At 41.0% G+C, this 18,244-nt stretch overlaps 1 protein-coding gene across 8 annotated transcripts in view; it reads left to right on the forward strand.

Annotated features, from left to right (window-relative positions):
• Positions 1 to 17,350, forward strand: part of slco4a1 (solute carrier organic anion transporter family, member 4A1) — a 210,557-nt gene extending 193,207 nt beyond the window's left edge. For 6 of the 8 annotated variants that reach the window (XM_039767844.1, XM_039767847.1, XM_039767848.1 and 3 more), the window contains 4 exons: positions 1,375 to 1,547; positions 2,010 to 2,074; positions 4,589 to 4,737; positions 6,322 to 7,212. In XM_039767844.1, coding sequence (XP_039623778.1) covers positions 1,375 to 1,547; positions 2,010 to 2,074; positions 4,589 to 4,737; positions 6,322 to 6,483 — 549 coding nt within the window. In that variant the 3' untranslated portion in view covers positions 6,484 to 7,212. Of the gene's footprint in view, positions 1 to 1,374; positions 1,548 to 2,009; positions 2,075 to 4,588; positions 4,738 to 6,321; positions 7,213 to 14,199 lie in introns of those variants that run through there. The other 2 variants (XR_005635447.1, XM_039767849.1) reach the window with 2 other exon arrangements.
• Positions 17,351 to 18,244: the final 894 nt, after the last annotated feature.

Consider the following 18,244-nt stretch of genomic DNA (forward strand, 5'->3'; position numbering starts at 1 on the left):
CAAAGCTCGCCAGTCCTAGCCACTTATTTCTTCCAAAAAAACATCAATTCAAGTTTTGAAAGTCTCTAACATCTTACTGTCTACAACACTACTTGGTCACTTATTCCAAGTGTCTATCGTTCTTTTTGTAAAGTAAAAGCTTCCTAATGTTTGTGCAAAATTTACCCTTAAAAAGTTTCCAACTGTGTCCCCGTGTTCTTGATAAATTTATTTTAAAATACAAGTCTCAATCCACTGGACTAATTCCCTTCATAATTTTAAACACTTCAATCATGTCTCCTCATAATCTTCTTTTGTTTAAACTGCAAAGGCTCAGCTCTTTTAATCTTTCCTCATCACTCACCGCTGTAGCCCTGGAATCAGCCTTGTCGCTCTTCTCTGGACTTACTCCTCTGCTGTTATGTCCTTTTTGTGGCCTGGAGACCCAAATTGCACACAGGACTCCAGTTGAGGCCTCACCAGTGTGTTATAAAGCTTGAGCAGAACCTCCTGTGACTTGTACTCCACACATCAGGGCGCTATATAACCTGACATTCTGTTAGCCTTCTTAATGGCTTTTGAACACTGTCGGGGATAGCCGACAGACAGACAGACAGACAGACAGAACTTTATTTGTCCCAAGGGCATAGGCGTTCAGTGTCACAGAGAGTATCCTTTAGATATGTAAACCAGAACGTGGCCCAGCAGCCATAACACAAGTGTTAACCTTTACTGTGCTATCTTTCTTCAGCAGTTTAATCCTATCCCTTATTTTTTTCAATGTCATAAGGTGTATTATTATAGGAAATTCTCTTTATGTTTCAGTAATACTAATTAATAAATAAGGTGCTCTTTGTCTTTACAGCTCCTTCACGGGTCCTTCATATAAAATGTGGTTCTTGATGACCACCTAAGCCGCTGAGCTCCAAGCACTTGCGTATTTAGTTCTAAGCGCCGCACTGAGCTGTGTAGTAAAATGCACACTGCAGCCATCACACTTAGCAGCATTAAGGGCTTCACACTCAACACACTGGGCTCAATGTGCGTCCTGTGCTGTTTAAAATGTCAGAATAAATACTAGTTTCTTCCAGATATGTGTCAGGGTGTTAAGAATAAAAGGACCAGCCTTCTGTTTCAGGATATTTTATAACATATAAATTAAACATGAAAGATCAGACTTGTAGAAAAGAATTTTTTTGGCTCATGTGCCGTCTCCATGATTTGAGATTTTGTCTTTCTTCCAGCATAAATAGAATTTTTCATGAACTGTCACCCTTTGAGCCACTTTGCGATCTTCCTAATGGCTTGCAGCTGTGCACCGAGGTGCGACTTGTGATTTCTTACCCTTCTGGCTGCAGCGCTGAGTGAATCCTGGCTTCTTCTGTCTCTCATCAGGTGTACAGCAATTGCAGTTGCATTGTGGCAAATCTCTCCTCCGACTACGGGACGGCGTATTCCGAGAAGTGTGCCTCTTCCTGCCCCTATATGAGCCTGTTCCTCATCGCCCTCTTTGTCGTCATTTCCTTCACGTTTCTGTGCAGCATACCGGCCCTCACTGCCACCCTGAGGTACGTCATCACGGGCAGCTGGTTTTGTTTTTTTGAGTGTTGACTGCACTGTACGGTTAATCCAAGTGGCCTGAACGGTGTTGTCTCTGACACGGCTCTGCTGCAGCTGCTTGGCACACTGCGCTCCTGAATGCTAATATTGCTGTAGTGGTGCCTTGGCTGTCTTGGCCAATCGGCCTTCCCAGACCATTTGATCATCTGCTATATTCTTGAAATTGCTTTTTATGATGAAATCTGCGTTAGCATTGCAAAGAAGTGTTAAGTAAGGATGAAGTGAAGTGAACTGAATATGCCTTGTGAAGTCTGGCAGTCAGGCAGATGGGCCTCGCTCAGGGCACTGGTGCTCCAGCATTCCCATAACCCCCCATTCCTGGCATTATTATGTCCTTTCTCTGTTTATTGTACTGTGTGTACAACTGTAAGTGATATATGAGATTTCATTTGAGTTTCTTTGCTTTGCAGATGTGTTCCCGATAGCCAGAGGTCATTTAGCCTGGGGATTCAGTGGATTCTTGTACGCACACTTGGTATGAGCCCAGATGCACTTTATATACTTTTTCTTCAGCGATTGTCAGGTTTTAGATGATGCGTGGCTTCGCTGACTCTAAACCTAACCTCGGGGTAATTACTTTTTTGGCTGACGCCTTTCTCCAAGGCAATTAATTACGCCATCTGAGAGACACAATTGGCCGCATTTCTTTTGTTTTTCCAATTGGAGTACAGACTGGCCAAGTGACTTGCTCGTGGTCACCCCGTGGCAGTATCAGGATCTGAATGTACAACGTCACCGCCCTAACCGCTGCGCCACACTGCCTGCCTCTTGTTCGTCCTGCCTTGAGCCTGATACTGCTGGGAGGGCCTGCAGCTCCCTGCAAGCCAGGTACTGGCCAGAAAACAGATTGATGGTTTGACCAGTAGGGGGCATTGCAGCAACCCCAACCTAATAGACACCACCACACAAACACAAATCCCAGGTTCAAATGTGAGGTTTATTATTATTATCAGTTACCTTACTGAAGGCTTCTCTAATACACACCAACACAAATCCACACTCTTTCTCTTTCTTCCTCTCTTGCTTCTTCTCCTCCGCTCCTACCAGGCGAACTTTGTCCACTTCCACCCAACTCCAACTTACCTGGGGTAAAGTTGAGCAGCTTCTTTTATTTTCTTCTAGTGCCAGAGTATAGCCCAATGGAAGTGCCATCAGGTCAATCAGCCAAAGGAGCACAGCTCCCAGTAGCACACCAAAAGGGCTGCTCTACAGCACTACAACTCCCAGCATGCTCTGTGGGAGTCCTCTGGTGTACCGGACTCTTTTGAATTGCTGCCACCTATCAGTTCAGGGGAAGCATGTAGCTCCATCTAATCATGCTGGGTGCCAGTGTACCCACTCTTCAGGTGGCATCCTATGTGTTGGAGTCAAGGAATCTCCTGCCCCGTTTTTGTGCCTGTTTGCCACCTGGGCCTCACCCTGGCCAGGTCCAGGAAGGGAGTCCATTCTGGTAGGGACATTACAATGGATATCTTTTTGAAATGTTTGAAGACTTTCTTTGACACATTTTCAGAACTGTCCGCAATTTCTCAAGTCTGTAAGTAAATGAGCAATTTTAAACTTCTAGAAATGGGAACATTTCAGTGGATGCAAACTGTCCTGAAAACTTGTTTCAATTGAGGTTATCGAGTGAAGACTGATGGTCCAAAATGGCAAACATGTCCATTTAAAATGAAGCCTACAACACAGTAAAGTCGTGCAGAAAGTGAAGGAGCCTGAAGACTTTCTGAAAATACTGAACACTACTGGGGAACAATTTTAGAACACCTCAGTTATTTTGGTTTTTATGCAAATGCGCGCAGTTAAATGTCTTAATGTTTCATGAAATCAAGGCATAGAACAAATAAATAATGGAAAAAAAAAAAAGTCAAGGAATTATTAAGTATACAAAATTGGATTCAAATTGTTCATTCATCAAAGTAGCCTGCACCTTCTGCTGATATAACAGCCCAACTGTGGCAACCCTTGTGACTCACAATGCCAGTTGCCAGTTCATGAACCCCGGAATCTTCACGCTTCCTCCTCCACGTTTGATAGCTGGTGTCACGCACTGAGGGTCCATCCCTTCACCAACTTGATGGCGTACACGCACCCTGCCCGATGAACCAAAGATTTTAAATTTGAATTTGTCAGCCCGTTAGACTTTCTTCTAGTCTGCGGTAGTCCACTGCTGGCATTTCCTGGCCTACTTTGTCCTTTAAGGAAGGGCTTTCATGCAAAGACATGCAGATTTGGTGCTTTAGTTTGCCTAAATTGTCCCTAGTGTGTGCATGGTGTGTGTGTGCCCTGTGGTGGGGTGGTGCCCTGCCCGGGTATTTGTTCCTGCCTTGTGCCCTGTGCTGGCTGGGATTGGCTCCAGCAGACCTCCGTGACCCTGTGTTAGGTTATAGCAGGTTGGGAAATGACTGACTGACTGACTTTCGTGCTGCCTGTCAAACCTGCACAGTGTTACAACCTGCAGTGTTAAGCGGTGTCTGAAGCTGTGAGGTGCCCGAGCTGTGGGCATTGACCAAACAAACGAGGCCACAAGTACAAGCAACTGAAATAGGAAACACAGGATGGCTCAGCTGACACTCAGAGTGAGGAGTTCAGTGATTTGGGTGAGCCTCAGAGTAGAGCCGCTGCTTGTCAACATCAAGAGGAGCCAGTTGAGGGAGTTTGGTCATTCCCACGGGGAGGCTCTCCCTCGAGCTGCTCCAGGCACGTCCATTTGGGTGGAGACCCAAAAACATTCTGGAGGGTTTATATCTCTCGACCTGTGAATTCCCCAGGAAGAGCTGGAAACTGTAACAGGGCTGACATACTCGGCCTGCTGCTACCACAAGATGAGATGAGACATTTTTGTAATTCAGATTAGAAAACTCAGCATTGAATTGTGGTAATTTTCTCAAAATCTCACCACAGGTTGGCTTGGTAAAATCTCAAACCTTGGGTTATATATGGGTTAATGGCTGCCTGTACAGTGACACTGTGTTTATTTTCCCAATAGGCTCAATTCCAGGCCCAATTGCATTTGGGTCATTTATTGATATTTCCTGTTTGCTGTGGCAAGAGCAATGTGGAGTACAAGGTTCCTGCTACCTCTACGAGAACAAAGCCATGAGCCAGTACACCTTGATCGTTGGCCTCATATATAAGGTACGCTGACCAGGCTATAATAGCAAAAATGGTTTTATATTTACTTAAATAAAACTAAGAAATCCTCACTTTATGGTGTGAACAGTAGGGAGCGCTACAGAGCCCCAAAACCCCAGACACACACGACCCAACAAAACCTGTGAAAATGTTAGGATTTTTAATCCAGACAGCACAATTACAATTACAGCCAATATTCAGCCTGTTAAGTTCTCACACCTCTTCTCCAAGAGCATGGCCCACTTCCTCCAGACTTTGACTTGCCCATACGTTGCAGTGGGCTCCATTTTATGTTGACCCTGGGAGCACTTCCACTGATGTGACGTGGCCAGGTCATAAGAAAGCCATGGAGGCTCCTAACCCTAACCCTAACCCTAACCGTCTATCTTCAAAAACAGAACATAGAAAGGCTAAAGGCAGCTGTGGGGTTGCTGCACTTAGAGAGATGACTAGGAACCTCCTCGCACTTGTCTATAATGGCAGCCACTGCTATGGGTACTGCCAGGACCCTCTCACGACTGACCTTAATCTCTCAAGGCAGAGGCCCTAATGTTAATAATTTAACCCTTAAAGGTAAAAACCCTAATCTTACAATATAACCCTGATGTTAATAAACGAACCCTAAGACTAAACCTAATAAATAATGATTTTAGCAGAAGCTTTTAAGGCATAAGCTTTTTAAATTAGCCTGTAATGGAAGGATAAAAAACAAAAGCCAATTAAAAAATAATTTAGATTTAAAACATAAACCGAAAACAACAGTAGAAACCAATAATAGAGAGCTGAATATAGAAAAAAACCCAGGTTAGGAGACCCCAGAAGGCATTCTACCCCTTCGTGATGTGGGTCAGATATATGGCGCGATGTAACTAAAGGAGTACATTTTAAGTTGATTTACAATAACCCAGACAGGTATTTTAACAATAGATTCAACTAAATAATCATAAAACAGAAAATATATAAATAATGGATGGACAACAAATACTCAAAGGATCTAAAATTAAATTTGATTTTCAAAGAATTAAAATAAACTACTAATTTAAACAGGTATAAAATAACCTTGACAAGGAATTTTAAAGGAAGGAGAGCGAGCCCATGCGCCCACTAATCGGTCTGGGTGATTCGGCTTGGTGCAGAGTGCACAAACGTCCCAACTAGTTTGGGTTCGTGGGAGGAAGTTTAAGTGGGGTTTGTCCCCTGTCCTCACCTAAGTATAAACATAACTCTCTGTCGTCTGCCAGGGACCCCTACAGGTCTGCACTTCCAGACTCCAACTCCCATGTAGCCCTGTAACAAACTAGGACTCTCTATGAGTGTCACCGCCACCTATTACAGTGGGGACCACCCTCTTTTGCTAATTCCCCTAGCCTTCAGGCGTCCCACTCAGGATGGGAATCATAAGATCTACCGGCCGTGTATTGCCTGCTCTTACTCCATCTTTCCATTATGGCATACCGTTTCCAAACTGGGTGGGGGCGCTCATTAACCCTCATCAACATCTGCAGTGGTCTTTTAAATACACACAGGCAGTATTGGTCAAGAAATGTACAATCTGAAACTAAACATTGCTGTTTTCTACCCTGGCAGGCTTTAGGAACCTTGTTCTTCTTCTTGGCAATGGTGGTCTACACTCCTCCGGCGGAATCGCCGCAGAACAGCTCGGAAACCAATCTGAAAAACGGCAAGAGTGATCTGCCAGTGAAGGATGTTCCACAGGAGTTACACCAATCAGTAAATACCGCATTGTAATCCAAGATGTCTTGTCCTCCATCCCCTGTTGTCAGCCCTCATCGTCACTGTTCTCTGTTCACTGGCTGTGATGTCACACCACTCCAGGGAGATGAAGCCACTTGAGGCTTACTGTGACATTTCAAGTTGGTATTCTTTGGTGGGCTCGGCCTGACAAAAGTGTCACAACAAACAACTGAATGGATTTTACTTAAATAATTTCCCAGAGACTTTACTGATAGGTTGATTGGAACGAAATCGTGAATGGTTGCAAAATGTTTGTTCTGGTGTTTCCACTATACAGCACCGAGACCTGTTTTTAAAATGAAATTTTTAAAAATCATATATTTAATTATATACAAAGCAACCCTTATTCTGTTTAATTTTTTTTTTTTTTTAATAGTGAATTACGCTCACATCTGTTGATCAAAGAGTGTTTCTCAGCCATTAGCCCCTTGCACTTTGTGTTGTACTGTATATGTTCTGTCATACAAAGCTGAGAAGAAACACTTATGGTTGATGCCTCTCGTGTGCCTCTCAAGTCATCTTCACAGAGCAAATGAATGACCACTGACGCAGCCTTTACACTAGGCAGGTACTGGAGGTCATTAGAATTTAGTTCGAGAAATTAGCAGGCATGTCGTTTATTACCATGTGTCGGCAGTTTATTTTACAAAGTGCAAAAAAATTAATATTTATAAAAAATGTATTAAAATGTATTTATAATAAAAAAAATTCTATATAGTTTAACTCACTCTCTTTCTCAAATAGATGATTTTATTTGTCGCATATAAACACGCAGGGATATACAGTGAAGCACAACGCTTTGAGCAGCATGCAATAAATTTAAATATGCATTGTGACCATCTGAGTGAAGGAAGGTCGACAACTCGGGAATATTTTGGGGTTCCAACACGGCCCACCCTGTTTACTAACCATGTCCAATCAAATCAAGGCCCGACGGCGTAAGAAAACAACAAAAAATGTAGTCGCCATGTAGTGAGTCGTCTGACTCAGAGCTCCTTTGGTCAGGTCGTCTCTGCCATAGACATACTGTATGTATGTAGACGCCGCATTCACTGTGTTGCCCAGTCGACACGCTACGCATCCGCCATATTGCGAGTGGCAAAAGTGCCATTTAAACTAACACAGGTAGACGTGGAAACCGGGTTTTTTGATGAAAAAACAATAATGTTTAAAACAGTATCATTTACATACAACAGATTTTGGTGAATCGTTTTAAATGCAATTATTTCTATCCATTTATACACTCATAATGGCAATTATTGAGACAAAAACTTGACCAATGTCTGAAAGTCAAAATAGTAAGACCGCAACTAGCAGTCTGGTCTTTCGTTTACCAGTGAAACATACAGTCAATGACAAAAATAAACAATTTTATTGTACAGTATACAGGTTGGCTTAATAATTTCTGAAAACATTTCACTCATTCCTCTCTCAATCTCTCTCTCTCTCTCAAACACACACAATGTGGTTACTTAAATATATACAGGATAGGATCTAAAATCCATGAAACAGAACTGTCTTCCATAGCTTTTTCCGTGTGTTGCCACTCTGTAATTTAAGAATATTCAGCCTGGCAATATGGTGCAGCCTTAGTTTGTGGAAGACAGACACAACTAAAGACATGAGCATAAAATAATGGCTGTCAATTTCAAACTGTGTTTCCTCGATGTGCTCGTTCATCTCAACCAATCTCAGCCAAACCAATTGATCAAAGATACACTGACAGCTTGCCCTAATGTCGACTGTCGGATAACACGCTCAGCTACTTTGACCACCTTGACTGGACCCTCAGAAGGAATCATCAAACCTCCTTTGTTTTTTAATGTGAGCGAGTGGTAGCTTTGATCATATGATGCCGGTACAGCATCTGTTACCAAACTAGCATGGCACATATCACAGGACAACTTTCTCAAAATCCCGTAAAATGGCTACCTCCCACTGCTTCCTGAGGTGGATTTCTTTGGGAAACCTTCAAAGTTTGAGAAATGTTAACAGCTAACAACAATCTACATAGTGACTAAATACGTTTAGCCAAAATGTTGTTTGGAGGCTCACTTGAGCACATAAATGCACAGCTTTGCTAGCTTAGCCTGCCTTAGCTAAAGTTAAGATTATAAAACAGGATTTTCTAATGGTCAAATATAACCAAAACAATTGTCCAGCCTTACCTATGAAATGTAATCCCCTGTGATCTGGTTTGGAGTGTACAGCAGTTTGTACAATCCCAAGCAGCACATGCGTTAGGCATTCTTATCTATTCCTTCACTCCACAGCAGTGCCACTCGCAATATGGCAGCGACGTTGACGTACGATGCTGCTGGTCATGCGGCGTCTAGTAATTCTATATCTATGGTCTCTGCGATAAATGAGCTTCCTTTCAGGCAGTCATCCTTTTGAAGCTCCAGAACCGGAAGGGGCAGGGTCAGTAGACCTCCCTGGCACCCTCTCTTCGCCCAGGGGTAGAATCACATACCAAGGAAGAGCTTGGATGGTGATCCTCAAGACATGCATGAGTGACAGCATTAAAAATAAATATGAAATATTAAAAGGTGCCCATTAAAAATGCATAAGTAATTGCATAACCCATATAAACAATAGGGTATAATAGCTGTAAAATAACCATTAAATAATAAAAACAGTTATACATAAAAAAGATGGATTATTTTGACAGTTCTAAAGAATGCCTGACAAGATGACCATTTGCTGTTTTCATCGCCTGGGAAATGAAGCTCTTTCTCAGTCTTTCTCATCTTGCTTTGAGGCAACACAGGCACCGGTCAGGTCTTAGCCATTTTAACAGGCTGTAGAAAGGGTGAGACGTGTCCTTCGTGATCGGGGCTACCTTTGTAGAGCACCTTTTATGTAAATTGGTCCTGTAGGGATGATAGTGAAATCGCCATGATACACTCAGCTGAGCACACAACTCTCTGCAGCGCTGTGTGGTCCTTTCTTTGAGCCACTTCTATACCAGGCAGTGAGCTAATGTACTTACATGATGAGCCGGAAGTGACTTGTAGTCAATAACATATTTTGTGTACACTGACTTGGACATTATATTTCTTAAGTGTTGCAGAAATACGATGCTTTTATTATTCAGTTTTGCTCAGAAGAAGACATGCTTGGTGTTGGTGTCAGATGATAAGGAAAGTAATGGCAGTTAAATCAGTGATAATGATGATATATATATCCTGTGTGTGTATGTGGATATACATATGTGTGTATATATATATATATATATATATATATATATATATATATATATATATATATATATATATATATATATATATATAATATATTTTATATGTGTACTAGTGGATTCCCTCCTGCTCACTTTTTAACTCCTCTTTGCTCGATCAGCTTCTGGCTTGCTGCTGCTGCCCTTGCTGTGTGATCTGCATCTCACACGGTGCTTCAAACATTTAAAATCCTGTACAGCAGCTGTCCTACTCTTTGTCTTTTATTTCCGGCCGCAGGCATGGTTAAATCTCTTAGCACAAAGTCTTGTCTCGCGGGACGTGAGTTCTTGATATTTTTTAGTTTATAATTTAAAAACGGAATAAGAATCTGAAAATCTAACAACATCACGTTAAAGTTGACAAAAAACGTGATATTAAAAAGGTCACATAAAATAGGCTTAGGATTTTATATATAGAGAGTAGATTTATAGTAACCACCAGGGGATCCACCAGAACCCCATAAACCAGACACCACCCCACCAAACACAATTTCACATAAAATAAAAGGAACTTTAGTATATAATAATTTCTTAACGAGGTTCAATCATTCCAGCACAAGAAATAACGCACAATTAGTCCTCTTCCATCTCCTTCCACCACTCCTCCACGAGTGTCATGCACTGCCTACCGACTCTGACTCCCTGGTGTAAATGAGTTTTATGCCAGACCCAGAAGTACTTTTTTCAGCCTCTCTGGACTACAGCTCCCAATATGCCCTGCAGGGTTACAAATAGGAGTTTGGTCAGAGAGATGCTGCCATCCTGTGTACAAGGGGAACACTTGGACCAGGAAAGCAGCCTCCCTCTGTCCTTTCCATTATGGCCTCCCGACCGAGTAAGTACCAGCAACCAACCTGGCTGGGATGCCTGTCCATCCACTCTGACACTTACAATATACAGAGATATATTTTATTATTCCATTTTTGCTTTGCACCCTCTCCCACTATAACCTATCATCTATGGGAGAGAAGCAAAAGCTTTAGATTTGTCAAAAATTTCGATCTCTTATTTTTGATGGATCTCAACATTTTAAGGTCCCCTGATACAAAAACATTGAAATCTTGATGATGGGTCTGTGTGTCATAGTTTCTAGAGCTAAAACGGCTGGAGGGAAAAATACCAGAATCGAAACTTGTGCCTGTTGTGAGATGACGATGTGCTGATTAGTTTTTGAGCCAAATTGTGCAAGAGAAAGAGGCCACTAGAGGAACCCTCAAATACAGTAACTCTGTAATTAATTATGAAATGTTCTCGTCATTTAATATCGTAATGACCTATTTTATGATCAGAAAGATTAGCATCAGAGCAATAAATGATTACTGAAATGTTAGATAATAGTTCGGGTAACTTGGTTCCCAGAGCTTCCCTACTGGCGCTCTGAATTTGTTTGACTTTTTTTTTGGATAAAAATAAAGTTATGTTTTCTTTCATAAAGCACACACAATAGACATTATCATCTTCACCCTCCAAAAATATTTTGAAATTGTGAAATTGACTCGGGCTCATCCTGCTCTTTACTCTACCTTGGCACTTTCAGTCTCTGTCGTGCCCTTCTTAACTAAGCACACCCGACTTGCCAACTTAAGAGGCATTTCACAGACATTTTACATGTGACTGGCACCTTAATAGCATTCTAGTAATTAGCAAATTATTTACAAAATCTCAAAATCATTGTACTGTATAAGCAATGCAAACTGCGAAAATCAAAGCACACACCAATATCGACGTCATTTCAAAATACGGATGCACTGTTTACATTTTTGGTAGCTCGCAGTGTGGCGAAGGTATGCAAACTGTAAATTAGAAATTTGAAAATCTGAAAATGAAATATATATTAGATTATGAATCTAGTACTGTATATAAATAAGGAACCGGATGTATATGTAATTCTTAGGGCTTTTTATTATAAACTCTGATGTTTTGCATTATTTTGTAAATGTTGTAATGCCGCCTTGACCGAAGTGCTGCCTGAAGTGATCGACTTATCATCTCACCCCATGCGCTGGCCCAAAATCAAATGTAATTTGTCCACAAGCATTTAAAGCCCAACCTGTGTGAAGATTTCCCCTCATTTTAAGTGAGCCGCCATAACCTTTAAACGTAAGGCGGCCTTCAGTGTTGGCCTTAAAATGTATTTTCAATCAGATCGACTGTCAGCTATTTACAGTGAAGTATAAAATAAAACACCCTGGAGTTTGTATCGGGTTTCTGAGTGAGATTTGTGCTTTGCATATTTACCAGAAATGATGAATAAAATTTAAAAAAAAAATTGACAGTATAGCCAAAGCATGACATCATTTAGAGCTAGAGCTAGATCTGCTTTCTGCTTGGCCACTTCATTCTCTGCTGTGTGTAAACACAAGATTAGTTTTTGGACGTTCACATTTCCAGCAATTTGAAACCCTCTATGTTGATTGGGATGATCTGGCATTAAATTATTAATTTTTTTCTGATCATAAACAGATTTCAGATTGGTGTATTGAAATAAGGAAATTCAAAATATCAAAAGCACACACTTGTGGCATACTGCAGGTAAACATTTCTGAAATCACGTGGTGTGGACAAAACCATCATGTTGAGTTATGAGGGGAGAGTAAAAGAGCTGAGCCTTTACAGTTTAAGCAAAAGAAGATTTAAAGGAGACCTGACTGAAGTGTTTAAAATTATGAAGGGAATTAGTCCAGTGAATCGAGACGGTTATTATAAAATGAGTTCATCAACAACACGGGGACACAGTTGGAAACTTGTTAAGGGTAAATTTTGCACAAACATTAGGACGTTTTTCTTTACACAGAGAACCACAGACTAAGCTACCGAGTAGTGTGATAGACAGTAGGACTTTAGGGGCTTTTAAAACTTGACCTGATGTTATTTTAGAAGATTTAAGTGGATAGCACTGGTGCACTTTGTTAGACTGAATGGTCTGTTCTCATCCAGATTGTATTAATTACTGTTCTTGATAAATACTGGCGTACACATGCTCATTTATCAGGTATAATAAGTAAGCCTCTCTGGGCTCACCGGTGATGAGACAGTTGCTCTGTCTGTTGGTCACAGCGAACAAATGAGAAGAAGAAACGTGATACGGTAGAAATGTCCATTCTGAGCATCCTCCTCAACTCCAGAGTTCAGTATGAAATGTGCTGATGAAGGTCAGCTCTTTCTCTCTTTCTTTCTCTTAATTTTAACTAGGGGGCTTTGCCCCCTGCTCGCTTTGCTCGCCAACCTCCCTGACTACACCACGCGCCAGCACCTTCGCGTCTCTACCGCTCGCGTTTGTGGATTTCACTTTCACCAAACAACAAATCAGTTAATTCTCGTGGATGGGCTTCTTCATTGGGAACAAACACTACTTTTCCCTGATGCAGCAGTTCTCAACCTGCGGGGGGCGTGAAGTAACAAAAAAGGGGGCGCAAAGATGTAAAAAAAAGAAAACAATCGAAAATATGAAAAATACATCTATTGAAACCAAAACAAATTAACTTAAACTACATTCTGATATTAGAAAAATAAATATAGAGTTAGATAAATGTCGATAAAAGTTAAGTAGGTATAATAAAACTTTTAGCGGTGTATCAGCAGCAAAAAATATAGGAATACATTTTATTAGGCTTTCAAAAAAACGTTAAGGGGGCGCGATTAAGTTATAAAAACTCGGGTCGCAAATACCTAAAGGTTGAGAAATGCTGCCCTGATGGCAACACGAATTAGATGATCTACAAGTCTCTGACTTAAAGATTTAATCCAAACAATATATTCGATCTCTTTTCGCTGTTCCGTTATTTCACCGAGTAATAATTTCCGTTTGTTTGCACTAATGCGATCTTTACTATAGTTTTTTAAAGACTTTTGAATTTTAGTACTTTCGTTATCTCTAACCTGCTCTGCATGTGTATCACGCCAACGTTTTTGAACCTGTTTATGACGTTTGACTTTGTCATCTACTCTTTGTCTTTTATTTCCAGCCCCAGGTGTGGTTAAATCTCTTGGCACCAAATCTCATCTCGCGGGACTTGAAAGTATCTCTCTGAAAAAGTCTTGTCTTATCCCAGGCTAAAAAGTTTCACCTCATCCCAGGCTAAAAAGTTTCACCTCATTCCAGGCTAAAAAGTCTCGTCTCATCCCAGGCTAAAAAGTTTCACCTCATTCCAGGCTAAAAAGTCTCGTCTCATCCCAGGCTAAAAAGTCTCGTCTCATCCCAGGCTAAAAAGTCTAGTCTCATCCCATTGCCTCATCCCAGGCTAAAAAGTTTCGCCTCATCCCAGGATTTTGTTTTATTATAACAGAGAGATATCCATGTTGTTGTCCAGGATCACATGTCCTAGGTGGCCACTGAGCTTTAAACTTGAGAGACATTATGGTACAATTTTAGTCACTACTAACTTTGTTACTATACACCATTCTTTGAACTGCTTTTGCCTTTTCTAACTCGTTTTTCCTTTCTCTCTTTTCTTCTGCCTTCCCGGATGCAGTGTTGAAGAGATGGTGTGACACTGGATTTTCCTAGGATATCGGCAGGGATGTGTCATCCTCTGTCCCCTCTTCTTTTTGGTTTTATTTCTGAGACATTGATTTTTTGCTTCAAAAACCATGATGACTGGATTTCTAAAAACAAAACAAAACAAAAGAACAAAATAACTTTGTTTTTACTAATTGCAGTTGAATTTACACAAATGTGGATTAGTCATTTTCAAATATATACCTTCCACGCCCAGGGTATTCTGAGGAGCTGAGCAGTTCCAGTGTGGACACAATTGACTTCTTTTTTCCTTGGCAGAGTGACATACCTCATGTCAGGTCTTATTTCAGAGCTTGTGCTGACAGTTTGGGTGTTCCTCAGTAAAAATGTTTATAGTTGTGTGGGTGTGTGCCATGAAGTGGATGTGTGTTTTTATGTTATTTTATAAATGAATGCTGTCTGTAAAGATTTTTACATTGAAACAATGACATTTTGTAATGAAAAGTTTAGAAAATGCTGCTTTACTGTCAGTCAGCAAATTAATGTGATATTCACACTTAAACGGGTTTGAAATTAAGTTAACTTGAAGTTCGGCAGAATGTCTTGATAGCAACCCGTAAAGATGAATTGACGAAGAGGAAAGTCACAAAATGAGGAGTGCGCCCAACCAGTTCACCAGCCCTCCTCTGGTATTTTTGCCGTTCCTCCAAGCATCTCACTCAGATTAGTGTTGTCTCGAGCTCAAATGACTAAACTTCTCGGTTTTTCCAAAGTACGGCCCAATGAATCACCAGAAAAAAATATTAGAATGTCCCAAGTGTTACTAAAACATGTCCTTGGTGTCACATTTTTTAAACACCTATACTGCTACACCGTTCCCAGAATCATCAGGACGGCAATCCTCTCTCGACTCGACAAACAAAACATCGACCTAACATCATGGTACGGAAATCCATTGAGACGTAACTTCCAAACAACTTTCGCCACATTTCACAGGTATGGTTATTGTGTTCAGTGTAACTTCATACAGTTACGCATGGCGTGTTACTCTGAACAATGAGTGAAAACAAAATACAGAGGATACTAAATTTGTTATTTGCTAAAATAATCAGACCACATAGAAAGAATTGAGGTGGGCCGAAATAATCGGACCACATAGACAGCTGAGGTGGGCTAAAATTATCAGACCATATAGAAAGAGTTGAGGTGGGCCGAAATAATCAGACCGCATAGAAAGAGTTGAGGTGGGCTAAAATAATAAGGCCACATAGACAGAGTTGAGGTGGGCTAAAATAATCAGACCACATAGACAGAGTTGAGGGGGGCTAAAATAATCAGACCACATAGAGAGAATTGAGGTGGGCTAAATAATCAGACCACATAGAGTTGAGGTGGGCCGAAATAATCATACCACATAGACAGAGTTGAAGTGGGCTAAAATAATCAGACCACATAGAGAGAATTGAGATGGGCTAAAATAATAAGACCACATAGACAGAGTTGAGGGGGGCCGAAATAATCAGACCACATAGACAGAGTTGAGGTGGGCTGAAATAATCAGACCACATAGAGCTGAGGTGAACCGAAATAATCGGAGCACTCCTGACCTCTTTGGCTTTCTGACTGAACGCTGGTGGTGCTGCTGCTGCTAATGCTGCTATATAAATCAATGCACTCAAAGAGAAAGCACAGTTTCCTATGTCTAGACAAGAGAAACAATTTTTAATAGGTCCCGTAAATTTTAGTTCAACTTTGCAAAGTTGAGAAACTCATTTCTTATAACTCATTTCTAGCTTGGACTGAATGCCCCATTACTTCACCTCTTGGCTTTTGGACAGACGTGTATGGTTCTACCTCTTCTTTCTGCACTGTTTATTTGTGACTAAAAACTGGGGTACAGTAGCGAATGCTGGTGGGGTTAAAGGTGATATGATGTTTATCCAAACTGGAAGAGTAAATCATAACTTAAAGTAGTACTGAGCCAGCGACCTTGCTTAAAATTGAATTTGTATGTTTCGCTGTACACAAAATTTGTTTTGTGATTAGCGAAATCTGTGCCGTGGATTTGGGAAGAAGGATGTTTACTCCCTGTCTGGAAACATTTTCCTGCAGTACTTATGCATGTGTCTCCTTGTCATTTATTGTTTAAATAAAATTCTCTAGTAGAAAAAGAAGAAAAAAAAAAAAAAGAAATCATAGGACTCATATCATGTGTGACATTTTGTTGAGCCGTAAGATGTGTGCTGTGGTTGGTTGTTCTGGTAGTGTGATGCCCACTTTTCCAATTTTAATAGCTCTTGGAAATCATATTTGGAAACAGAAACAATATTCGGTACATTCACTTCTGACCATCTGAATGAATCAAGGAACAGGAAAGGGTGATTTTTTATGTACAGTAAGTACAAGGGGAGGACCTGTGGACAAACACAGTAATGTGAAGAGTGGTGTGGAAAATATGCAGTATAATTAATTGTTATAAAGCGCATGGGGCTTCTCCACAGTGCTGTGAATATAACCGATTTCACTCGTCTACTACTGAGTACACAGATGTACAACAAAACACAGAGGTATGAATGCTTAAGAAGTCATAGTTTTTTACTCCCAAAAATCTTCATCAACCCTAGAAATGTTGTTTTAAGTTAGTTTCATGATTGAAATCCCGTGTGAAATGGATTTTAATATCAATTTTCACATTTGTATGTTATGTGGCTCATCAATATTTCTTATTATCTTTATGGGACAATCATTAGGAATAATGGTCATATGCTATTGGAAAAAGTAAAAAAAGAAATGAAATGCATGTGGAGAGGTGGAAGTTTGGACCCCATAATAAAAAATTTCAGACTTTAAAATTCCCACATCATAAATTTAATAATCTTATTTCTTCCTTGATGTTTAAAAGGGGAGGAAACAAAAGTCTGAAGACAATGGGGATACACAAGCACACTACTCGAAAGCTAAAACACTTAATAAGACAGACATTACTGAATTATGTGAACAAAATGGTGGCACCTGTGATCAAGAACAAAATACAAAATGGTGGCCTGATAATATTAGTAATATCTCGCTGCCGGTTTAGTGTCCATTTTCTAAATTCACTTAGGTTGGCCATTGGTCCTCACAAAATATGTTAGATAGAGATAGATAAATACTTTATTAATCCCAAGGCGAAATTCACATACTCCAGCAGCAGCATACTGATAAAAAACAATATTAAATTAAAGAGTGATAACAATGAAGGTATAACAGACAATAACTTTGTGTAATGTTAACGTTTACCCCCCCAGGTGGAATTGAAGAGTCGCATAGTGTGGGGTCTCCTCAGTCTGTCAGTGGAGCAGGATGGTGACAGCAGTCTGTCGCTGAAGCTGCTCCTCTGTCTGGAGATGATCCTGTTCAGTGGATTCTCCATGATTGACAGAAGTCTGCTCAGCGCCCGTCGCTCTGCCACGGATGTCCAACTGTCCAGCTCCATGCCTACAATAGAGCCTGCCTTCCTCACCAGTTTGTCCAGGCGTGAGGCGTCCCTCTTCTTCATGCTACCTCCCCAGCACACCTCTGCGTAGAAGAAGGCGCTGGCCACAACCATCAGAACATCTGCAGCATCTTATTGAAGTTGCTGAAGGATGCCAGTCTTCTAAGGAAGTATAGTTGGCTCTGTCGTCTCTTGCACAGAGCATCAGTATTGGCAGTCCAATCCAATTCATCATCCAGCTGCACTCCCAGGTATTTATAGGTCTGCACCCTCTGCACAGTCACCTCTGATGATCACAGGGTCCATGAGAGGCCTGGGTCTCCTAAAATCCACCACCAGCTCCTTGGTTTTGTTGGTGTTCAGGTGTAAGTGGTTTGAGTCACACCATTTAACAAAGTCCTTGATTAGGTTCCTATACTCCTCCTCCTGCCCACTCCTGATGCAGCGCACGTCAGCAGTGTTGCCAGGGAACTTTTGCACGTGGCAGGACTCTGAGTTGTATCAGAAGTACGATGTATGTTGGCTGAACAGGACCGGAGAAAGTACAGTCCCCTGCGGCGCTCCTATGCTGCTGACCACAATG

Source organism: Polypterus senegalus, chromosome 10 (genome assembly GCF_016835505.1).
Source record: "Polypterus senegalus isolate Bchr_013 chromosome 10, ASM1683550v1, whole genome shotgun sequence".
In the NCBI taxonomy this organism is placed as follows: Eukaryota; Metazoa; Chordata; class Cladistia; order Polypteriformes; family Polypteridae; genus Polypterus; species Polypterus senegalus.